The sequence below is a fragment of the Pseudophryne corroboree genome, chromosome 6 (genome assembly GCF_028390025.1).
Source record: "Pseudophryne corroboree isolate aPseCor3 chromosome 6, aPseCor3.hap2, whole genome shotgun sequence".
Taxonomy (NCBI): Eukaryota; Metazoa; Chordata; class Amphibia; order Anura; family Myobatrachidae; genus Pseudophryne; species Pseudophryne corroboree.
In genome coordinates, this window is record NC_086449.1 from 197,868,725 (window position 1) to 197,894,302 (window position 25,578).

At 47.0% G+C, this 25,578-nt stretch overlaps 1 protein-coding gene and 1 non-coding gene across 2 annotated transcripts in view; one reads left to right on the top strand and one right to left on the bottom strand.

Annotated features, from left to right (window-relative positions):
- Positions 1-17,686, bottom strand: part of RAB11A (RAB11A, member RAS oncogene family) — a 41,981-nt gene extending 24,295 nt beyond the window's left edge. The window contains exons 1-3 of the mRNA XM_063925585.1: positions 17,508-17,686; positions 12,209-12,404; positions 11,799-11,992 (exon numbers count right to left, since the gene is read on the bottom strand). Of these exons, the coding sequence (XP_063781655.1) occupies positions 11,799-11,992; positions 12,209-12,404; positions 17,508-17,547 (430 nt within the window). The 5' untranslated portion in view covers positions 17,548-17,686. The remainder of the gene's footprint in view (positions 1-11,798; positions 11,993-12,208; positions 12,405-17,507) is intronic.
- Positions 17,687-18,123: 437 nt separating this feature from the next.
- TRNAQ-CUG (transfer RNA glutamine (anticodon CUG)) lies at positions 18,124-18,195 on the top strand. Its single transcript has one exon. It is a non-coding gene; the product is annotated as a tRNA-Gln (tRNA).
- Positions 18,196-25,578: the final 7,383 nt, after the last annotated feature.

Genomic DNA, 25,578 nt, shown 5'->3' on the forward strand with positions numbered 1-25,578 from the left:
ATCAGCATTCTGTCAGGTAGAAGGATCCTTTGGAGTGTTGGAAGGAGCATCGCTGACTAACACACCCTAACCTGCTGATGTATGCAGTACCAGCACCCTATGTGAAGATAGCTTCACATGGCAACAAACATCAGCGCAAGCAGTGATTTCAACCACCTGCACCTTATCTAGACCAGCCGCCCACCATAGTCCTTGTCCATACATTGCAGCACTCATACTTAATCGTCAACATCTGCTTTAGCATTGGCTGGCTACTTACCAGCTATAAATGACCGATCAAAACGGCAATTCCTACTTTGCAAATGTAAAGTTCCCACTATAGGGATTCCCATTTTTCAAAACACATGAGTACAAGTACCTATAACCCACATACGCATTTATCAGGAGGAAGTGGCCTAAACCCAGGCTTAAAATAAGCACTTCCTCTTCATAATGAAACAGAAAAAGAGGCATTGCTGTAACTTGAAGATGAATGAACACATTAAAGGACAGCCAAGTACACACGGTGACCTCTTTGCTTATGCCACCATGGTGGTAATATCATTCCCTGGCACTATGCAGTAACAGCTACACGTGTACAGACACACATGCAAGGCATGTTTCTTGCATCTAAAGGGTGTTTTACTGTGAGATACAGACTCTGGAAGGACAATTAAGGATATATCCACTAAAGATCGATTTTCATCCATTTCAAACCAATGTAAATCGATGTTGTACTTCAGGAGCTAAAATACACATTTACTAACATTAAAATTCAACACCAAAAAATTTCTGGCAGTAAATGTGTGTTTTAGCACCTGAACATCATCCGTTTAGACTGATTTTAAATGGGAAAAATGGACCTTTAGTAAATAATAAGAATTTACTTACCGATAATTCTATTTCTCGGAGTCCGTAGTGGATGCTGGGGTTCCTGAAAGGACCAGGGGGATAGCGGCTCCGCAGGAGACAGGGCACAAAAAGTAAAGCTTTCCGATCAGGTGGTGTGCACTGGCTCCTCCCCCTATGACCCTCCTCCAAGCCTCAGTTAGGTACTGTGCCCGGACGAGCGTACACAATAAGGGAGGAATTTTGAATCCCGGGTAAGACTCATACCAGCCACACCAATCACACCGTACAACTTGTGATCAAACCCAGTTAACAGTATGATAACAGAGGAGCCTCTGAAAGATGGCTTCCTAAACAATAACCCGAATTAGTTAACAATAACTATGTACAATTATTGCAGACAATCCGCACTTGGGATGGGCGCCCAGCATCCACTACGGACTCCGAGAAATAGAATTATCGGTAAGTAAATTCTTATTTTCTCTATCGTCCTAGTGGATGCTGGGGTTCCTGAAAGGACCATGGGGATTATACCAAAGCTCCCAAACGGGCGGGAGAGTGCGGATGACTCTGCAGCACCGAATGAGAGAACTCCAGGTCCTCCTTAGCCAGAGTATCAAATTTGTAAAATTTTACAAACGTGTTCTCCCCTGACCACGTAGCTGCTCGGCAAAGTTGTAATGCCGAGACCCCTCGGGCAGCCGCCCAAGATGAGCCCACCTTCCTTGTGGAGTGGGCCTTTACAGATTTAGGCTGTGGCAGGCCTGCCACAGAATGTGCAAGTTGGATTGTGCTACAGATCCAACGAGCAATCGTCTGCTTAGACGCAGGAGCACCCATCTTGTTGGGTGCATACAATATAAACAACGAGTCAGATTTTCTGACTCCAGCTGTCCTTGTAATATATATTTTTAATGCTCTGACAACGTCCAGTAACTTGGAGTCCTCCAAGTCACTTGTAGCCGCAGGCACTACAATAGGCTGGTTCAGATGAAATGCTGACACCACCTTAGGGAGAAAATGCGGACGAGTCCGCAGTTCTGCCCTGTCCGAATGGAAAATCAGATATGGGCTTTTGTAAGATAAAGCTGCCAGTTCTGACACTCTCCTGGCCGAAGCCAGGGCTAGTAACATGGTCACTTTCCATGTGAGATATTTTAAATCCACCTTTTTTAGTGGTTCAAACCAATGAGATTTTAGAAATTCCAAAACCACATTGAGATCCCACGGTGCCACTGGAGGCACCACAGGAGGCTGTATATGCAGCACTCCCTTAACAAAAGTCTGGACTTCAGGAACTGAAGCCAATTCTTTTTGAAAGAAAATCGACAGGGCCGAAATTTGAACCTTAATAGATCCCAATTTGAGACCCATAGACAATCCTGATTGCAGGAAATGTAGGAATCGACCCAGTTGAAATTCCTCCGTTGGAGCACTCCGATCCTCGCACCACGCAACATATCTTCGCCAAATGCGGTGATAGTGTTGCACGGTTACTTCCTTCCTTGCTTTAATCAAAGTAGGAATGACTTCTTCCGGCATGCCTTTTTCCTTTAGGATCCGGCGTTCAACCGCCATGCCGTCAAACGCAGCCGCGGTAAGTCTTGAAACAGACAGGGACCCTGCTGAAGCAAGTCCCTCCTTAGAGGTAGAGGCCACGGATCTTCCGTGATCATCTCTTGAAGTTCCGGGTACCAAGTCCTTCTTGGCCAATCCGGAACCACTAGTATCGTTCTTACGCCTCTTTGCCGTATAATTCTCAATACTTTTGGTATGAGAGGCAGAGGAGGAAACACATACACCGACTGGTACACCCAAGGCGTTACCAGCGCGTCCACAGCTATTGCCTGCGGATCTCTTGACCTGGCGCAATACCTGTCCAGTTTTTTGTTGAGGCGAGACGCCATCATGTCCACCATTGGTCTTTCCCAACGGGTTACCAGCATGTGGAAGACTTCCGGATGAAGTCCCCACTCTCCCGGGTGAAGGTCGTGTCTGCTGAGGAAGTCTGCTTCCCAGTTGTCCACTCCCGGGATGAACACTGCTGACAGTGCTATCACATGATTCTCTGCCCAGCGAAGAATCCTTGCAGCTTCTGCCATTGCACTCCTGCTTCTTGTGCCGCCCTGTCTGTTTACATGGGCGACTGCCGTGATGTTGTCCGACTGGATCAACACCGGTTTTCCTTGAAGCAGAGGTTCTGCCTGGCTTAGAGCATTGTAGATTGCTCTTAGTTCCAGAATGTTTATGTGAAGAGACGTTTCCAGGCTCGTCCACACTCCCTGGAAGTTTCTTCCTTGTGTGACTGCTCCCCAGCCTCTCAGGCTGGCGTCCGTGGTCACCAGGATCCAATCCTGTATGCCGAATCTGCGGCCCTCCAATAGATGAGCACTCTGCAACCACCACAGAAGAGATACCCTTGTCCTTGGAGACAGGGTTATCCGCTGGTGCATCTGAAGATGCGACCCTGACCATTTGTCCAACAGATCCCTCTGGAAAATTCGTGCATGGAATCTGCCGAATGGAATTGCTTCGTAAGAAGCCACCATTTTTCCCAGGACTCTTGTGCATTGATGTACAGACACCTTTCCTGGTTTTAGGAGGTTCCTGACAAGCTCGGATAACTCCTTGGCTTTTTCCTCCGGGAGAAAAACCTTTTTCTGAACCGTGTCCAGAATCATCCCTAGGAACAGCAGACGAGTTGTCGGCATTAACTGGGATTTTGGAATATTCAGAATCCAGCCGTGCTGTTTTAGCACTTCTTGAGACAGTGCTAATCCCCTCTCTAGCTGTTCTCTGGACCTTATTAGGAGATCGTCCAAGTATGGGATAATTAATACGCCTTTTCTTCGAAGAAGAATCATCATCTCGGCCATTACCTTTGTAAAGACCCGAGGTGCCGTGGACAATCCGAACGGCAGCGTCTGAAACTGATAGTGACAGTTTTGTACAACGAACCTGAGGTACCCCTGGTGTGAGGGGTAAATTGGAACGTGGAGGTACGCATCCTTGATGTCCAAGGACACCATAAAGTCCCCTTCTTCCAGGTTCGCTATCACTGCTCTGAGTGACTCCATTTTGAACTTGAACTTCTTTATGTACAGGTTCAAGGACTTCAGATTTAGAATAGGTCTTACCGAGCCGTCCGGCTTCGGTACCACAAATAGAGTGGAATAATACCCCTTTCCCTGTTGTAGAAGAGGTACCTTGACTATCACCTGCTGAGAGTACAGCTTGTGAATGGCTTCCAAAACCGTCTCCCTTTCGGAGGGGGACGTTGGTAAAGCAGACTTCAGGAAACGGCGAGGCGGATCTGTCTCTAGTTCCAACCTGTACCCCTGAGATATTATCTGCAGGATCCAGGGATCTACCTGCGAGTGAGCCCACTGCGCGCTGAAATTCTTGAGACGACCGCCCACCGCCCCCGAGTCCGCTTGAGAAGCCCCAGCGTCATGCTGAGGCTTTTGTAGAAGCGGGGGAGGGCTTCTGTTCCTGGGAAGGAGCTGCCTGTTGGTGTCTCTTCCCCCTTCCTCTGCCTCGTGGCAGATATGAATATCCCTTTGCTCTCTTGTTTTTAAAGGAACGAAAGGGCTGCGGTTGAAAAGTCGGTGTCTTTTTCTGTTGGGGAGTAGCTTGAGGTAAAAAGGTGGATTTCCCGGCTGTAGCCGTGGCCACCAAATCTGATAGACCGACTCCAAATAACTCCTCCCCTTTATACGGCAAAACTTCCATATGCCGTTTTGAGTCCGCATCGCCTGACCACTGTCGCGTCCATAAACTTCTTCTGGCCGAAATGGACATAGCACTTACCCGTGATGCCAGTGTGCAGATATCCCTCTGTGCATCACGCATATAAAGAAATGCATCCTTTATTTGCTCTAAAGACAGTAAAACATTGTCCCTATCCAGGGTATCAATATTTTCAATCAGGGACTCTGACCAAGCTACTCCAGCACTGCACATCCAGGCTGTCGCTATAGCTGGTCGTAGTATAACACCTGTATGTGTGTATATACTTTTTTGGATATTTTCCATCCTCCTATCTGCTGGATCTTTAAGTGCGGCCGTCTCAGGAGAGGGTAACGCCACTTGTTTAGATAAGCGTGTGAGCGCCTTGTCCACCCTAGGAGGTGTTTCCCAGCGCGCCCTAACCTCTGACGGGAAAGGGTATAAAGCTAATAACTTCTTTGAAATTAGCATCTTTTTATCGGGGGCAACCCACGCTTCATCACATACATCATTTAGTTCTTCTGATTCAGGAAAAACTATAGGCAGTTTTTTCACACCCCACATAATACCCTGTTTAGTGGTACCTGTAGTATCAGCTAAATGTAACGCCTCCTTCATTGCCAAAATCATATAACGTGTGGCCCTACTGGAAAATACGGTTGATTCGTCACCGTCGCCACTGGAATCAGTGCCTGTGTCTGGGTCTGTGTCGACCGACTGAGGCAAAGGGCGTTTTACAGCCCCTGACGGTGTTTGAGGCGCCTGGACAGGCACTAACTGATTGTCCGGCCGTCTCATGTCGTCAAACGACTGCTTTAGCGTGTTGACACTATCCCGTAATTCCATAAATAAAGGCATCCATTCTGGTGTCGACCCCCTAGGAGGTGACATCCCCATATTTGGCAATTGCTCCGCCTCCACACCAATATCGTCCTCATACATGTCGACACACACGTACCGACACACAGCAGACACACAGGGAATGCTCTTAACGAAGACAGGACCCCACTAGCCCTTTGGGGAGACAGAGGGAGAGTTTGCCAGCACACACCAAAAGCGCTATATATGACAGGGATAGCCTTATAATAAGTGCTCCCTGTATAGCTGCTTTTATAATATAATTTTTGCCACTATTTTGCCCCCCCTCTCTTGTTTTACCCTGTTTCTGTAGTGCAGTGCAGGGGAGAGACCTGGGAGCCGTCCTGACCAGCGGAGCTGTGTAAGGAAAATGGCGCGGTGTGCTGAGGAGATAGGCCCCGCCCCTTTTTCGGCGGGCTCGTCTCCCGCTCTTTAGTGTATTCTGGCAGGGGTTAAATATCTCCATATAGCCCCCGGAGGCTATATGTGAGGTATTTTTTAGCCAAATAGGTTTTCATTTGCCTCCCAGGGCGCTCCCCTCCCAGCGCCCTGCACCCTCAGTGACTGCCGTGTGAAGTGTGCTGAGAGGAAAATGGCGCACAGCTGCAGTGCTGTGCGCTACCTTTAGAAGACTGAGGAGTCTTCTGCCGCCGATTCTGGACCTCTTCATGTTTCAGCATCTGCAAGGGGGCCGGCGGCGAGGCTCCGGTGACCATCCAGGCTGTACCTGTGATCGTCCCTCTGGAGCTGATGTCCAGTAGCCAAGAAGCCAATCCATCCTGCACGCAGGTGAGTTCACTTCTTCTCCCCTAAGTCCCTCGTTGCAGTGATCCTGTTGCCAGCAGGACTCACTGTAAAATAAAAAACCTAAGCTAAACTTTCTCTAAGCAGCTCTTTAGGAGAGCCACCTAGATTGCACCCTTCTCGGCCGGGCACAAAAATCTAACTGAGGCTTGGAGGAGGGTCATAGGGGGAGGAGCCAGTGCACACCACCTGATCGGAAAGCTTTACTTTTTGTGCCCTGTCTCCTGCGGAGCCGCTATCCCCCTGGTCCTTTCAGGAACCCCAGCATCCACTAGGACGATAGAGAAATACCTATTAGCATCAGTAGCACTAAATGTTTGGTAGTTTAGATGTACAATCCTTCAACATCTCTTTGCAAACGTATAGACTTCATTGCTCATTGCCGTGTAGGAAATGGATGCCACACATTGATGAATTCAGTTATGTAGGAGACTGCCAGCCAATGACTGCAATCTACAGTATAAAGGTTTCTGCTCGTGAGCACTGTCCCTTCTCAATGTCTCAGGGGGATGTGCTGTTCCATATCCATGTACAACATTAGACATGCTAAGGGCCAGAACAGGGAGTCATACATACAAACATCATTCATTCAGAACATACTACATGGCTAACAAACACAGACTTTAAATCATATCAATGTCCAGTATTAGGCTTACATGCAATAAGAAAACAATCATGGTCATAAGAAAGACTGATTAAAAGAAATATCAAATGGGAGTTGATTTATTCCAAACACTGGTGAATAATACATTATACTGAAAGGGCAACTTCAGTATCAAGACTTTAGCATAAAGCTGCGGACAGGAAGTAAAAACTCCCAATAATAGGATTTCCAGTGTTCAGGGGCCGCATTATCACCATAGAATACCTCGCTGGTTCTTCTGCATATTTATGTATCACTTAACATTTTCTGATTAGATACTATAAAACAAGACAAGTACAGAGAATTCTCGTTAAAGAAAAGGGAAGTGAAACAGTATTCTGCATGGCACAGAAAAATCAGTCACCTTTATTAGAGGCCGGTTCTATTTCGGAGCAAACTTGTGAAAAAGAACTTTAGATTGGCTGCACCGGCTTCTACTGCACTTGTCTGATGTTGCTGCTGGCAGGCTACTGCACTTGTCTGATGCTGCATGCAATGAGCCGGCAGGTTGCTGAACTTGTCTGAAGCTGCTGTATGCAATGAGCTGGCAGGCTACTGCACTTGTCTGATGCTGCTGCTTGCAATGAGCCGGCAGGCTACTGCACTTGTCTGATGCTGCTGCTTGCAATGAGCCGGCAGGCTACTGCACTTGTCTGATGCTGCTGCTTGCAATGAGCCGGCAGGCTACTGCACTTGTCGGATGCTGCTGCTTGCAATGAGCCGGCAGGCTACTGCACTTGTCTGATGCTGCTGCATGCAATGAGCTGGCAGGCTACTGCACTTGTCTGATGCTGCTGCTGCATGCAAAGAGCCGGCAGACTACTGCACTTGTCTGATGCTGCATGCAATGAGCCGGCAGACTACTGCACTTGTCTGAAGCTGCTGCATGCAATGAGCTGGCAGGTTGCTGCACTTGTCTGAAGCTGCTGCATGCAATGAGCTGGCAGGCTACTGCACTTGTCTGATGCTGCTGCATGCAATGAGGCGGCAGGTTGCTACACTTGTCTGATACTACTGCATGCAATGAGCTGGCAGTCTACTGCACTTGTCTGATGCCGCTGCATGCAATGAGCTGCCAATCTACACAAGGCATGCACTACGTACAACTACACCTTTTTTACGCAGTAATTTGAATAGTGACTCAGTCAAAGGGTCTCAGCTAACACTAGTGTGTACAAAGCTTATTTAATTTTTACACATTAAGGGGTATATTTACTAAGGTGCTGGTTTTAAGAAGTGGAGATATTGCCCATAGTAACCAGATTCTACTTAACATTTATCTAGCACCTTCTAGCAGACAATAGCTAGAAAAGAATTGGTTGCGACAAATGGCAACAGCTCCACTTCTAAAAACCCAGTAAATATATACATAAATATTTAATAATTAAATTAAGTAGATAAAGGGCTCAATTCAATTCAGTGCAAATTGAATAGCGCCAGGAAGGAGGCCCCGCTGCAATTCAGTTCAGCGCAATGTTATGCCCGACTGGAGGATTTCTTCTCACACCCATCCCGGGGGTGCGAGCAGATATCCAACAAAACTACGGTCTCGATGCTGTTTTCTGCCCTTGGCGCAGCATTCTACGACATAACATTGCGCTGAATTGGATAGCTCTGGGAGCTCCTTCCTTGCACTATTCAATTCTCGCTGAATTAAATCAACCTACAGTTTGTAATTTACTGTTAAAGTGAGAAGCTCATGGAAGAATAGATTTTACCTTGCAAAGGCACTAAATATGAAGTAACGGCTAGAATAGGAGTCTCACACTGGGACTGCAGAAATGCATAGCAAAGCACAATTCTTACTTTAGACAAGTGGTTCCCAAACTCAGTCCTCAAGGACCGCAAACATTTCACGTTTTCCAGGCTCCTCATCGAATCCCCAATGAATAATTAGCTTGACCTGTGGATCTTTTAAAATGTGTCCGTGAGTAATGACTGCACCTGTGCACCTGCTAGGTGACCTAGAAAACATGAACTATTGGGTGTCCTTGAGGACTAATTTGGGAGCCACTGTTTTAGAAGGCTCCTAGTCATGGTCCTGCTGGAGTACTTTCAGTTGCTGCCATGCTTTTTCTACAGAGTCTGGCATCTCTAATACACACTTGTATTCAAAGATAAACCGGCAAGACTCACCTAGTACCTACATTTCCACGGCAACAGAAACAGGTATATGTCAGTTAATTCACTGGAAACATGACAACCCTCTGGGTGTTGGTCTCTAAGCTTGGTAGATGGTCATTAGGTTATTTTTATGAATAGGATTTATTATCATCCTTTATTTATATGGTGCCACAAGGGTTCCGCAGCGCCCAATTAATCAAAACTGGAAAACAGTGACTCACAGTTGAAAACAATATTGGACAAGTACAGGGTAACTAAGCATAGCTACATCAGTAGACGACACTGAGCCAAGTATCAAGGTGGCCGAGAACTGCAGGATTTGGGCAGTTGTGGATTATTAAAGTAAGAAAAGGATAAATGAGGGAAGAGGACCCTACTCGTGAGAACTTACATTCTAAAGAGGAGGGGCAGACAGGAGTGGCACAGATGGGGTACACCGAGCGAGGGACAGAGGGCTTAAGATGAGAGATGGCTGGGTTTATGAAGTGGGTCTTAAGAGCCCGTTTGAAGTTCTGTAGGGAGGTGGAAAGTCTGAAGGGGAAAGGTAGAGAATTCCAGAGTAAGGGAGCAGCACATGAAAAATCTTGGAGATAGGAGTGGAATTAAGTAATCAGAAGACAGGAAAGTCGGCGTGCATTAGCAGAGCGAAGAGGATGGGTGGGAGAGTAAAGGGAGATAAGATCAGAGATGTAAATGGGAGAGGAGTTGGTGACTGCTTTGTAAGTGAGTGTGAGAAGTCTGAATTGGATTCTGAAAGGGAAGGGGAGGAAGGGCTTGTAGGAGAGGGGAGGTGGATGTAGTGCATTTGGTGAGGAAGATGAGCCGGGCTGCAGCATTGAGGATAGATTGGAGTGGAGAGAGGTAATTGTCAGGGAGGCCAGTTAGGAGGAGATTACAGTAATCCAGTCTGGAAATAATCAGGGAGTGGATAATGATCCTGGTGGCATCCTGGGTGAGAAATGGTCTGATCCTGGAAATGTTTTTGAGATGAAAATGGCAGGTTTGTGAGAGGTGCTGAATGTGTGGTTTGAAGGAGAGGGAGGAGTCGAGGATTATGCCAAGACAGCGCACTTGGGGGCTAGAGGAGATAGTCGTGCCATCAATGGATAATGAGATTTATGGTGTGCTTTCAGGATAAATGATCATTGGAACAAGTTAACAGACTTATTTTAAGTCTCAGGAATCAGACATCTCTCCCTAAAAAAATTTTCAGGTTATTTGCAACAATGCAAACGTGGCCCTACAGCATCTCCCCAGGAGCATGCTTTGAGTATATGTAACAGCCTGCCACCGGCTGCAGGAAACCTGCTTCTGCCTGTTAAATTATTGATGCTTTAAATCAATGGATTTATGGCCCCTATACACTTGAGGCGATTCCCCAGACTTTGCCGGAAACACTGACCCGACGACCACCTGATCGGCGATCTGTCAGGGAATAAAGGAAATTAACCATTTTCAAAAAGTCTGATTTGATGATGCAGACATTTCGGCTCGGAACAGGGAATCTGGATTTATAAACACGTTTAATAATCTCCATTCCCTGAACTGGCCATCGGAGGATCAGGGCATTGCCCCAATATATCTCAGATGTACGGAGTCCACAAATCATCAACATCTTACGACTGCCTGTAACTCACAAGATATTACATATATCCTGTAGGCCAGCATATCCAGAATCTCTACACATTGTAATACATATAATAAGTTAGCCATCAATAGTTTCACATAACTAAATTTCATCCCTCAGCCTCTTCAATACATATTTAAAGAGCAGCCTGTAGTGGTGACCCTTCTCTCGGGCCAGTAAGCGCCAACATTGTGGCAAGACGCATTACATAGGCTATAGTCTGACCAGTGAGAGATTAAACAGTATTTTATAGTACTTTTATCCCTGGTACTATAGAAGGGTTCTGTATACTAGGTCGACACTCATTGGTTATTATAGCGACACTGAACATGCTGACATGCTCATGTCAACAGTGTGGTTTTTAGGTAAGTTTATCCTTAACCCTAACCCCTTACATTTATGATGTCAACATTTTACTGCTGACACACTGACTGCATAACCTACAGAAATACTCAGCTAAGGCAAACAGTTCATGTATCCATTGTGCCTTCTCCATATTCCAGCTTACTACTTTTATCCAAAGTCTGACATGAGCATAAATTATCCTCTGCCTTCCACGTTTGTACTCCACACTTCCTTCCTCATGTGCATTGTTTGCCATTTCATTGTCTCTGCTAATAAATTAATTGAAAAAATAACAACCCACCACACACACACACACCAAGCAGAAAACCAGACCTAACACTGTGTACATTGATCTTCTTGTAAGTCTCATACTTTTGTTCTTGTGCAGGCCCGGCTCTCCAGCTGTTGTGAAACTACTCATCCCAGCACACCCAGACACAGTTTTAGCATTCCCTGAATGAAAAAAAGTGGCAGGGCATGCTGGGACTTGTTTCACAACAGCTGGAGAGCCAGGTTGGCCAGGGCTGTTCTAGTGTTCCAACATAATGCCAGGCATTATCTTTATTATTTTGGTAACCATACGGAACTATGCAGTGAGCAAAAAAATTTTGGATAAAAACAGGCTATTGTTGAATAGCGAAAGGAAAATATTTTCTTGCAAGTCAGATTTTCTGTAGCCATACCAATGTGATACTGACCACAAGGTATGGCTGCGGTTAAGACTATTCCAATGGCCAGACAATAGAAAGGTGACACTGTCACCTCTATGGCAGATGGGAGGAAGAATAAGTGAACCCAGACAACTACCTCCTAGGAAGACATATTACAAAGTATAATGACCTGCAAATGCCCGGGCCTCATCAGTGGGCACAGCTCTCAGATGACGCAGGTCGCTCTTGTTGCCCACCAGCATAATGACTATGTTGTTATCGGCGTGGTCCCTCAGTTCTTTTAGCCACCTTTCAACATTCTCGTAGGTGAGATGCTTGGCAATATCATACACCAGCAACGCACCCACAGCTCCTCGGTAATACCTGTTCAGAGAAGACAACCAGTGTCAGCTTATATCTATACTTTAGCAGGACTGCAGCAGAGCCGCAGAAAGCAACTCGTATTGTGCTGAAATGAGCTCTCTCCAGTTAATCATTAACAGTAAAAATAAAACCCAATATATGCATACACAAATAAAATAATTCCATGTTCCTATTTGGCATCACTGCCGCCCTCCCTCTCCCCTCAGGATGACTCACGCCGAGGTGATTGCACGGTATCGTTCCTGTCCAGCAGTGTCCCATATCTGAGCTTTGATTGTTTTCCCATCCACCTGGATGCTCCTAGTGGCAAACTCCACCCCAATGGTGCTTTTACTCTCTAGGTTAAACTCATTGCGAGTGAATCGAGACAAGAGATTACTTTTCCCAACTCCGGAATCTCCAATCAGCACAACTGCAAGGAGAAAAGAAAAATAGTATTAATGTTGCACTAATGCCTACCTTATACTTCAGAATCTACACAAACTTTGCCGAATTGCGGGAAAAAGCATTGAACATGGATTTTACAGAGGTAACTGAGTCAGAGCTGTCATCTTCCACAATAAGCATGACCGTTCTCCATAGACTAATAGCATCAGCATTACCACCACCTATTGGACCATGTATATTATGCAGAGAGGCATAGATTGAGGCCTCTGGGCTCTCTCATTAATATATCTTTTTATTGTTACACAATATTTGAACTGTGAGCCATACAGATTACTGGAAGAAAGAATGAAATGGGATTATGCTTGTGCTAGTGGGGAACATCCAAAGCTCGTGATTCAGCCTTGCTCACTACCATATACACCCAGGTGCACTAACTCAACAGGTCTCCCTACCCTAAAGACATTTCTTAATGAGTTACAAAAGTGACAGCTGACTGAGGCCTTGCTGAATGGGTGAATGCTCCACAGTAAAAGGGAGAGGTTTGTAGCCTGCCTTATTATGCACACTCCCACACCAGATTTAACCTTTCCTAGGCTGGCCACCTGCAGACTCCTCTAAAAACATTCACCTGCTCAGTACACTGGAAAATGTAGTCACCGCACCTGTACTGAGACATATTATGCCAACAAGCACACAAGGTTCTCTACACGCTCTCTGGTTGCATCCACTCTACTCCTATAGTCAGCAACAAACAGGGAATGAATATTAAATGTTTCTGCAGGTGCCCGAGAAGACAGCGTATGGAACACATTTATGCAGGGAACTACAGCTCAGAATCCGTACAAATGGAGAAGATTAGCAGCTCAGCATATTTTGGGTTATCAGGACAGATTTTGTGTGGAATTATCATTCCGCAGCACCTCCCCCAACTTGGGATCGGGAACACTGCCCAGTATAAAGGTGAGCAGGGGCACAGTCTTGCGGACTATAAGATCCTTCTTTCTTGTACAGAGGAGTGATTAAAGGTCATAAGACAAAGCTACAGTTACAGTGCAGGGCGGACAAAAAAAAAAAAAAAAAAGATAAAGCTGACAAGTCAGCAACAGAAACTCAAGACAGGCTGGGACAAGCAGGTGAAGACATTCTGAAGGGGAGACATCTGGCCTCGGATTTTGCTTTATATTGCCCACTCTCTGAACAGAGGAGTAAAACAAGGTATTTTGCCAAGAGCCAAACATTCCAGCCACAGATTGGAGGATGTGACGTCTGGAGAGCACTGTACAGGTAGATGGATTAGTCAGGCGTGGTAAGATCTCTAGCAGTAGTGAATGTAGCCCTCACTCCACTGGAACAATTATACTGCGGGACAATTCTGAAAACTGGTCTATAAAAAAAAAAAAGTAATGTTGCTCACAGCAACCAGACATTTGCTCCTTTCCATTCTCTAAACTGTGCTTAGAAAAATAAGCAATCTGATTGGCTCCTACAAGCAACACCATCCTTTTCATTGCACCATTTCACATAAATGTGCAGAGTAAGACTTAAAGTGAACTTGGGCTCCCTGAACATAGTGCAACCCATCAAGTCTCTTAGCTGTTGGCAAAATGAGTGACGCAATGTACTTATTCATTCACCTGGGACACTAGTGATCTCAGAGGGCGTGTTGTGTGAATCACTGAAGTCAGAACGTCAGGACACCCACACACAGACAGGTGCAGGGCGGTGACTGTGAACCTGAGGCTCTACCCAAACCCAAAGATGACATACAAGAAATCAACTTGCTCCACTGACCTTATACTCTGCAACATTGCAAGTCATTAAATATCAGCACCTTTGGTTTTAGAAATGTGCTGGGCAAACTCCTGATCAGATACTTGTGCACCTGATCCATTATCCAACACTTCATAACTAATGACAGTTCATCCCATAAAAAGTTGGGTAGTATTCCAGTGAACTAAAGGAGATTTGTCAAAGCTGAGAGAGAGAGAACCAACCCGCTTCTGACATTAATATTATATAGACTGTAATTACAAAATGACAGGGTCAGACTGACTGGTACTTTATCCCTCTCCAGACTTTGGTTAAATCTCCCCCAAAGTCTTGCAGGTAATATAAGTGGCATTTTCTTGCACATATGCATTTAGCAGGTGGTATTCATGTGACCGGCGGTCTGCTGACGACAGTCACATGACCTCCTCCACCATCCCGCCGGCTCAGTATCCCGATGGTCGGTATGCCGACCAACAGGGACTATTTCCACTCGTGGGTGTCCACGACACCCATAGAGTGGGAATAGAACCCGTGGCGACCGCAGGTCGCCACCGAGCCCGCAGCGTGGCGAGCGCAGCGAGCCCGCAAGGGGCTTGCTGCACTCGCCGCTCCCCGCCGGGATCCCGGCGTCGGTATGCTGCCGGGATCCCGGCGTCGGTAAGCTGACCGGCGGTCAGCCATACTACACCCGCATTTAGCAGCACTTGATCGTCTACAGACCAAATGAAGAAAAGGTGCTGACCGTAAGCCATCATTTTGTAGGACAGCACAACTCGCAAGAGATACAGTAAAAGCAATGTATAGCTAATTTAATACAGAGCAATGGAATATGTTTACGCTATATAAATAAAAGGTTAATAATATCACATGCAATGTGTCTCAATATGTGAGAATTTCCAGGTAATCTGGAAAAAAGAAGAGTGAGCTGTACAGTTTTCCTGGTACAGGTTGAGTATCCCTTATCCAAAATGCTTGGGACCAGAGGAATTTTGGATATCGGATTTTTCCGTATTTTGGAGTAATCGCATACCATAATGAGATATCATGGTGATGGCACCTAAATCTAAGCACATAATGGCTTTATGTTACATATACACCTTATACACACAGCCTGAAGATAATTTTAGCCAATATTTTTTACAACTTTGTGCATTAAACAAAGTGTGTGTACATTCACACAATTCATTTATGTTTCATATACACCTTATACACACAGCCTGAAGGTCATTTAATACAATATTTTTAATAACTTTGAGTATTAAACAAAGTTTGTGTACATTGAGCCATCAAAAAACAAAGGTTTCACTATCTCAAGGGGGGTACACACGGAGAGATCCGTGCTTAAAATCTAAGCAATCTTGCTAGATTGCTTAGATTTTAAGCACGGATCTGCCGTGTGTATGCCCTCCAGCGATAGCGATGCGCGGCCCCGCGCATCGCTATCGCCGATGCTAGATTGAGCTGCATGCAGGCTCAATCTAGCGGATCGCTCACTTCACCGTTGAGTGAAGTGAGCGCCCCCCCGTCGGCTTTCCCCCTCGCTCAGCACATCGCGCTGTGCTGAGCGGGGTGAGAGATGTGTGCTGAGCGGTCTGTGTTAAGATCGCTCAGCACACATCTCTCCCGTGAGTACCCCCCTTCAGTCTCACTCAAAAAAGTACGTATTTCGGAATATTTGGATATGGGATACTCAACCTGTAATAGGACTATCATAGAACATACACTTCCATCACATAAGAGGTCCATGCCTGTCTACAAGTGAATCTATAGTTAGATCATGAAATACATAGTACAGACCTCTGTAACAAGAACAGCTATATTTTCAAGTAACTAAGGTTAACTGGCTAGCTACAAGTTTGGTTTATGTTTAACTATCCCAGTACACCACAGAGCAGTCACGTGCCCACATCTAAGCATTTAAACGATCAGACCAGGTTGAACTGGAGATATCTTATTGAACACAAGAATCAGCATTATTAAAATAAATAAAACATACAATGCCCGTTATCTGGACAGTACATACAACAGGTGGAAGCAAACACCTTTTAGACTAGGAATACATTCCAGTCTGGGACATTTGTAGGATTTCAATGATTTGGAGGTAAAAATGAAGCTTCTTGTACAGGCCGGTAACCCCCCTACACATCCCACCCGACATTCCGATCCCGAGAGGCCAAACCCTGCTCCAGCTACTGACCCGAAGCTCAAACACAGCTCAAAGGCTCTCCTCATACTTACCAGACTGCTTAACTCCACTACAACCACACAGCAACAGCTGAAAGGCAGACACTAAGTAACCGTGCATGTATATAATCTAAGCACTGCCAAAGCGTTTAGAATATTCTCTCTTGACACCATCTGAATATCTTATACTGAAAATATGTATGAGATAGAGGTAGGCTGCTCTATACTCTGAGGCTTTGTGCAGGGAAATGAGTATTTAACTGTATGAGAACTAATATGTGCATTTAGAACACATGCATTGCAGCAACACAGCCTATAGCAGTGACCGTGCGCGTTAACACATGAGCAATAGGGGGTCCTAGGATGCTACACTGTAAAGCGCTTTTCATGGATTAAAAGTGTTAAAAGAAGCAGAACAGTGTGAATAAGGGACTGGGGGGTGTTACCATTTCACAGAACAGGTGTTGGGCTAATGACAATCTATACAAGTAAATACCTGACATGCACAAGGTGAGAAAAAAAACACGTCATTTAGATAAGAATGGGTTAACACGAATGGCTGCAGAGGGTCCAGTGCGTCTGGGTTACCAGGAGATACAGTGCCGCATCCAGCTAAGGCCTACACTGTGCGAGCACAGATCTGCCTAACATTGCTGCATTGTACAGCACAGGGGATGGCTGGGGGAATGCAGGGAAGTGCTGCTGTAAGGGGGGCAAGTACAGGGGCATCGGCGGTCCCTGGGGGCTAGGCCCGACAACTCATTACCGGCGTGTGTGTATAATAAATAAATATATATATATACACACACATATACATACACACTGTGCTTATCCCCTGCGGATAGCCGTTGTACTATGACAACACCCTCAGCAGAGGCCGCGGATCCTGCCCTCAACCACCCCGTACTGTTCAGCCGCCCCTTCTGCTGTCAGCCCGCGACACCCGGTCCCATCACTACCGCCCCTCCTCCCCCATTATAACGCGATCCTCCCGCAGCCCCTATGCATACGGAAACCATTACCCGCACCTGGGTCCCAGTAGCGCCCCCAGCCCTTTATACATCCACACCGAGTCCCCCACGACACCGTCACCGGCCAGAGCCCCCTGTACCCGCCCCGTCTCGTCTCCTCCGCCATGGCAGCCCCGGAACCCCGCAGCCCCTCCCGGTGCTACCTTTGAACAGATAGTCGTACTCGTCGTCCCTGGTTCCCATGCTGGCGGCTCGCGTAGTGCTCCGGACGTGCAGCTATCGGCAACAACCGACAAATCCCCAGGAAGCCCGGCTGTGACCGAACCCCTCCCTGAAACAGGAACAGCGCTTCCGCCCAGCCACACCCGGAAACTGGGCTGTAGCACTTCCGGGTTTAACGGCGTCAGCCGCCGCCATCTTGCTACACCGGTCTCAAGACGCGGCATTTCTTAGTTACGCTAAACATTTCCTTTGTGGTGATTCACACTGCGGGGAGCCGGGCGGTCTGTCAGCGTATTCTGCCCGAGCCGTGCGTGTCGGTGTGTGTGGAGCGCGTAGGAGTGGCATTTGGGGTGGCTGCAAGATGGCGCTTTGTTCTGCAGAGGGTGTTGCAAGATGGCGGCCTGAGTGCGGTCCTGTGTGACACTGCGGGCAGGGGAGTGCGCCGGGTCTGTCTCAGCGCATTTAGGGTTGCTCAGAGGGAAAGTACCACAAACATGAACATGTTCCTACATAAGGACACGATTGGGGCACAGGGGCCGGTCCCAGGCAGCCGGGTGACGGTGATAGAGGTGCTGGTAGCTGGGGCTGTCTATCCGCGGTTCCATGGTGTAATGGTTAGCACTCTGGACTCTGAATCCAGCGATCCGAGTTCAAATCTCGGTGGAACCTGTGTTTTTTTCATACTTCACGTGTTATTAATATATATTTCCATACATTGTATCTATGGCTTCTGGAAATGTAAAAAAAACAATAAGTTGTGGAACATTTTCGTGTACTATACAATCTGCATAAAATAACTGAAATATATACTAATATATGAATATCTGCTTTAACATATTATGTATACACTACAGATTTATCGAATAATATGAATTCGTAACGGGGATGTACTAAAGTCATGGAGATAGATAAAGTACCAGCTAATCACCTCCTGTCATGTCACAGGCTGTGTTTGAGCACAGTTAAGGAGCTGATTGGTTGTTAGTTTATCTCTCTCCACTTTATCACTCTCCAAGGTTTAGTACATCGCCCTCTAACTGCAGTAACCAAAGGCTGTGACCCGGGCATGGGATGAGATATGGGGAAGAAAACAGGATGTCAGGCTGCAGGACATAGTAAAACATGAGCAAATGTTCCAGCTGGGTCAGCATTTTAGCAAGGCTAAGCTTACTGTCCTCAGGAAGGATCATGGAATGACTCAGATTTTTACTGATGAGTGTTACAATGGCTTATCTACCGGCAGCTTAAAGGCTAATGTAGACGTAACAATAGTACTGAGTAACTATGAAATGCTGCACCCGATGAATAATGTTGTAAAAGTGCACGTTCTTAGATACTGTCAAATTATATAAATACTTTATATAAAGTGTGTGATCAGAAGCTGCTGAAGGCAAGGGTTGAGAGGGTCCTCACCTGGAGCCTAGAAGGACACAGTGCCCAGCCATCGGCTGAACCTCCTGCATGGGTGTGCTGGGCTCATCATCTAGCTCAGACGCTGCTCGGGAATACCCTTCCAGATGCTCCCAGCCTGCCCATGCAGAGGACAGATCTTTGCCTTTTTGCCCGAGATGTCCCGGGCTCAATTCCTGCACCACCGCTCCACCCCAGGCAGCCCCCCACTTCTGAGCCATGTGGCCAGGCATTCCTGCAGGAGAGGCCGGCTCAGGTTAGGGAAAGCCAGGAACACTTCCTTCAGCACGAGGCATGGAGATGCCAATCCCGTTAACAGGCCGCTCTCTTCACTGGTGAGGATTCCCAGTATACTAATCTGATACACCTGTGCACCTGTAATCATCCATTATTTCTCTTTGCCAGTGCTCCCTCGGATTCTGCTGACAAAAGTACCACTTGGTCTAGAACCAGCCCTGTGTGTACTTTACCCTGCAGGATCTATAGCAGTGACACAGTTGGTGGGATTTAAAATCATATCACGGTGGGGTTATTTAAATATTAGAGCGCTTGGCTATGGTTGACATTCAAAACATTTCTGTGATACTTTATTAAGTTTCCTGTAACCTTTGATTAAAGGTAAATCTGCAAGTTCACATCTGCCAGGCTGGGCTCTTGCTGACATAGCCCCATGTGATGCGACCAGTCAGAAACACTCACTGGGTGGCTGCTGGAAGATAATTCTTCAGCAGCCACCTATATCAGGGGGACCTCCTGGTCCCTCTGTATCCATAGCTCCAACCCCAGTGTACCCCGATCCATGCTGCCCACAATGACGGGAAGCCCGGTGGCTGCAGAGCAGCCATGACTTCAAAGGAACAGATCTTTGCTTCTGTTCCCCTGTGTCTCGATCACTGTAGCCTGTAGTGACTGGGCAGCTCAGTGGCACCCATATGCAGTGGTTACTGGGCAGCCGTGGCTCATGGTAGCCACAGTTACTCTTACTCTGGGGCTAATTCAGACCTGATCGCTGCTGTGCATTTTCGCACAGCGGGCGATCAGGTCTGAACTGCACAGGCGCCGCAGTGCGCCGGCGCATGCCAGAGATGTGATCGGCATCTAAGGCCAGCGATCGCCTCTGCCTGATTGAAAGGCAGAGGCGTTCACTGGGCGGGCAGGTGGCGTTGGGCTGCCGTTTTGGGGGCGCGGTCCGGGAAACACAGGTGTGCCCAGACCATGCAGGGGGCGGGCAGCGGCGGCTGCGTGACGTCACACGCAGCCGCTGCGACCCAGAGTGCAACGGGTAGCTCCCTGCCAGCGCGCAGGAGCTGCGCTGGTAACATAGTAACATAGTATCTGAGGTTGAAAAAAGACAATTGTCCATCGAGTTCAACCTATTTGTGGTCTCCTATGCATGATGATTTGACTAAAATTTCTGACTGATGCTGCTGTCAGCCGTTGCATTTTATCCCTATTTATAGTAACTATAATGCATGACTATGCACCATACCCCTGGATATCCTTATTCATTAGGAATTTATCTAACCCATTCTTAAAGGTGTTGACAGATTCCGCCATTACAACTCCCTCGGGCAGGGAATTCCAAACACGTATTGTCCTTACTGTGAAAAAGCCTTTACGCCGTATTGTGCGGAATCTCCTCTCCTCTAACCTGAGCGAGTGTCCACGAGTCCTCTGTGTTGATCTAACCAAAAACAGGTCCCGCGCAAGCTCTGTGTATTGTCCCCTTATATATTTGTAGATGTTGATCATATCCCCTCTTAGTCTCCGCTTTTCCAATGTAAACATGCCTAGTCTTTCAAGCCTTTCCTTGTATTCCATCGTCTCCATGCCCTTAATTAGTTTGGTCGCCCTCCTCTGTGCCTTTTCAAGCTCCAGGATATCCTTTTTGTAGTACGGTGCCCAGAATTGTACACAGTATTCAAGGTGTGGCCTCACTAGTGATTTATATAACGGGAGTATAATACTCTCGTCCCTAGCATCAATACCCCGTTTTATGCATGCTAATATCTTATTAGCCTTCTTTGATAGGGAGCTACTCTTCAGGTACAAAAGCATCGCCGCCGTGCAATGCTTTTGTACCTGTGCGGGAGGGGGGGGGGGGGGTATGGCCTGACATGTGAGCGGACTAGCCCTGTGCTGGGCGTCCCCGCGCAATTGTGAAAGTGATTGTAGATGTTCTAAATTTAGCACATCTACAATTAAGTCTGAATTATCCCCAGTGTCCTGATCACTGTGGCCAGCAGTGATCAGACACTCCAGAGACACCCCTTCCTGATAGCTTCAGTGCAGCTGAGGAGTCTGTACTAGAAACCACAGCCCTCTTGTGTCCCAATCATTGTTCACCACAACTGTGTGTGTGTAAGGGGGGGCTGTGGGCAATCACAGGATTTGTTCTACACATGCATGAAACAGGTCCCTCACCATCGGGTTAGTATGTAACATACTTACCTACTTTTAATGTCTCCTTTCCGGGAAAAGCCCAGAGAGGAGATGCTGCAGAAGACTTCAGGGGGTGGGGCCGGGCTGTGACATCTTCAAGCCCCGTACCCACACCCGGAAAACACAGCAATTCGCGGGTCTGCGGGAAGGGGGCGGGGCTAAAATGACGCGATTCGCATCATTTTAACCCTTTCCCCACTCCACGGACCCGCAAACTCAGGAGAGTATCTCTCCATCCTGCCCGCATCACTAGGATGCGAACAGGATGCGGGAGACATGCCTACTCTTCCGGGGGTGCGGGGGGCTACCCCAAAAAATGGGAGCCTCCCACAGCTTCCGGGAGAGTAGGCAAGTATGGCATGTTACAAACAAGTTAACAATTTCACATGACTACATAATTACAGAGTTCAATTAGCAGAAGACAAAGGGGACAAGACTCTGCTCATATGATAGGTGATATTTGTGGACACGAGGGAAAAAGTCTATTTAGAAGAAAAGGTGGTGAGATAGAGTGGGACAAAAATAGTTTTAAGGGCACATTTGAAGGATGAGCAGCAGGGTGAAAGTCTAATGTATTATGGGAAGTCAGTCCAGATGATGGGAGAAGTCCGTTAAAAATCCTGAATGCAAGAGTGGGAAGTGATTATCAGGGACGAGGGAGGCGACAGTCATTAACGTAGCATAAGGGAGTATGGGCCTAATTCAGATCTGATCGCAGCAGTAAATTTGTTAGCTAATGGACAAAACCATGTGCACTGCAGGGGGGGCAGATATAACAAGTGCAGAGAGAGTTAGATTTTGGTGGGGTGTGTTCAAACTGAAATTTAAATTGCAGTGTAGAAATTAAGCAGCCAGTATTTACCCTGCACAGAAACAAAATAACCCACCCAAATCTAACGCTCTCTGCACATATTATATCTGCCCCCCCTGCAGTGCACGTTTTTTTCCATTAGCTAACAAATTTGCTGCTGCGATCAGATCTGAATTAGGCCCTATATGAGCATATGAGACTGGATATTATGGGGAGGAATGGTGTGATTGAGAGCTTTGTAGGTGAGGGAGAGATGCTTGGATTTGATTCTGCATGGGATAGGAAGCCAGTGGACTGAATGGCAAAGTAGGGTAGCAGAGGTAGAGTGCTGAGAAAGTAAAAAGGCATTCAGCATAGATAAGAATAAAGTGAAGTGGGGTGAGTCAGGAGTTAGGAAGGCCGGAGCAACTTCTTGGAGAAGAGCGTTCACACTGTCTCATCGGGTCCTGTTCCCATAGTAACGGAGGCGTGCTCACATAGCATGTGCGACCTCTAACCCAATGTGCATGAATATAAGCAAAGTGAAGATAAATTAAAATTTTGCTTAATTGATCTGGAATCATAGATATTTTATATTTTGTTACTATGGAAGCAAATTTTTTTTTTTGGGGGGGGGGGGTTATGCAATCAGTGTTTATTGAAGCAAAAAATACATACAGCCATAAGTGGTTCAGTCAGGACATAATAGTAGAGAACATGGATATCAAAAGAAGCCTGAAATAGAAATAGTCACAAAGTGTAGTATAACTATGTAAGTATGAGAAGTCCCAAGATGGTACATTCCACTTTGCTGCGTAAATGAAACACATGGAACAATAACAATAAATAGAAAGAGAGAGAGATAAAAAAAAGTAAAGAGACAAAAGATCCATGAGAGGAGGAAAGAGAGGGCAGAAGACATCTGTGTCACCTGAGGGGTCGTGGCAGGGGGGAGGAGGAGCTACGGCAGCATAAGAAGCATATAGGCCCTACACACTGGGCGATATTCCTCAAAGATATCAACGATCTCGTTCATTATTGAACAAGATAACGTTCACATCTTTGAGTGTGGAGTCACCAGCAATGAACGATGCGCGGCCCTGCGCTTGTTCATCGCTGGTGCCCCATTGGCTGTGCATGCAGACCAATATGGACGTCACAGCCCCCCCTGCCGCCGGGTCGCCGTCGGGCAGCTCGGTGGCGGATCGGTCAATGTGTAGGGCCCTTTAGTCTGAGGTCTCCTTAAAGTGTAGCCAAGTGTACCAGGTGGTAGTTAAGTCAGAGGAGAATAATTTCAAGGAGGACTTAAAGACTTTCATTAGCATGTAGCAGTCTATTCTCTGCAACCACTGAGAGATAGGATGACAAGTCGAGGATCTCCAAAAGCATGGTATGGTTGCCCTTGCAGCATTCATCAGATGTCGAAGCAATGATTTTTTGAATTTTGGAATGTTCATATCCATAATATTAAGCAGCCAAAACTATGGAGTATCTGGCAGGGGAAGACCGGTAATTATCACTGATAACCTCCTGGTTGTCTGCCAGTATTTAGTCAATTCGGTGCAGAGCCAACAGATATGGAGTGAAGAACCCTGTGACTGGTTGCACCGCCAACAAAGATCAGATAAGTTCAGAAACGTCTGGTTAATATGCACTTGGCACTGATGCCACCTTGACAGAATTTTGTATTGCGTTTCTAAAACTTGGATAGCGGAAGGTATATTGAAATATTTGAGACCAATGGCCACCGCACAATTCACTCGCTAACTCCGTCTGTCAGGCTTTTATGAAGAGGGTAAGCCAGTAGTTAGGGCCTCTATACACAATTGGTATATAATAGAAACAAGATGCCTAGGTGGGGGTCTCTGCCAAGCACAGCTGTTCAAATTTGGTTGGGGTCCACCGGGTACTATTGGTGTGGAAAGAGAAAATATAAAGTCAGAGTTACAGATCAGGGTGGAAGGAAATAATTAGGGAGGAGGTTGAGAGGCCGGGGGGAAAAAAATCAGGATTGCCAAAGAGAGGTGTGGGAAGCGAGACGCCAGGGCTAAACAACATATGATTTCTAAATTTCTTCCAATGGAATTGGTATGTTTTACTAACAGACAGGATGACGGCTGTCAGTATACCGACAGCGGCATACCGTTTGTTGGAATCCCCGCAGCAAGGCTTCGAGTGCGCTCACGACGATTCGAGCCCGGTGGCTCACTTCGCTTGCCACAGGTTATATTCTCATTCGGTTCTCAACCGAGTGAGAATACCCTGTGGAGTTCAGGATTCCAGCGTTGGTCTCCTGAACTGTATTTCTCTAACGTCCTAGTGGATGCTGGGGACTCCGTAAGGACCATGAGAATAGACGGGCTCCGCAGGAGACATGGGCACTTTAAGAAAGAATTTAGATTCTGGTGTGCTCTGGCTCCTCCTTCTATGTCCCTCCTCCAGACCTCAGTTTGAATCTGTGCCCAGGCGAGCTGGGTGCTGTTCAGTGAGCTCTCCTGAGCTTGCTGTAAGAAAGTAGTTTGTTAGGTTTTTTATTTTCAGGGAGCTCTGCTGGCAACAGACTCCCTGCATCGTGGGACTGAGGGGAGAGAAGCAGCCCTACTCTCTGCAGATAGGTCCTGCTTCTTAGGCTACTGGACACCATTAGCTCCAGAGGGATCGTACACAGGATCTCACCCTCGTCGTCCGATCCCAGAGCCGCACCGCCGTCCCCCTCGCAGAGCCGGAAGACAGAAGCCGGGTGAGCATAAGAAGCAAGAAGACTTCGAAATCGGCGGCAGAAGACTCCAGTCTTCACTGAGGTAGCGCACAGCACTGCAGCTGTGCGCCATTGCTCCCACACACACCCACATACTCCGGTCACTGTAAGGGTGCAGGGCGCAGAGGGGGGCGCCCTGGGCAGCAATTAGGACCTCTTGGCAAAAGTTTTGCATATATACAGTTGGGCACTGTATATATGTATGAGCCCCCGCCAAAATATGGTACATTAAAGCGGGACAGAAGCCCGCCGCTGAGGGGGCGGGGCTTCTTCCTCAGCACTCACCAGCGCCATTTTTTCTCCACAGCTCCGCTGAGAGGAAGCTCCCCAGGCTCTCCCCTGCAGATACACGGTAGAAGAGGGTAAAAAGAGAGGGGGGGGCACATAATTAGGCGCAAAAATCATTATAACAGCGGCTACTCGGTTAACATTAAGTTACTGTGTTATTCCTGGGTTATATAGCGCTGGGGTGTGTGCTGGCATACTCTCTCTCTGTCTCTCCAAAGGGCCTTGTGGGGGAACTGTCTTCAAAAAGAGCATTCCCTGTGTGTGTGGTGTGTCGGTACGCTTGTGTCGACATGTTTGACGAGGAAGGCTATGTGGAAACAGCGGGAGCAAATGAATGTGGTGTCTCCGCCGACGGCGCCGACAC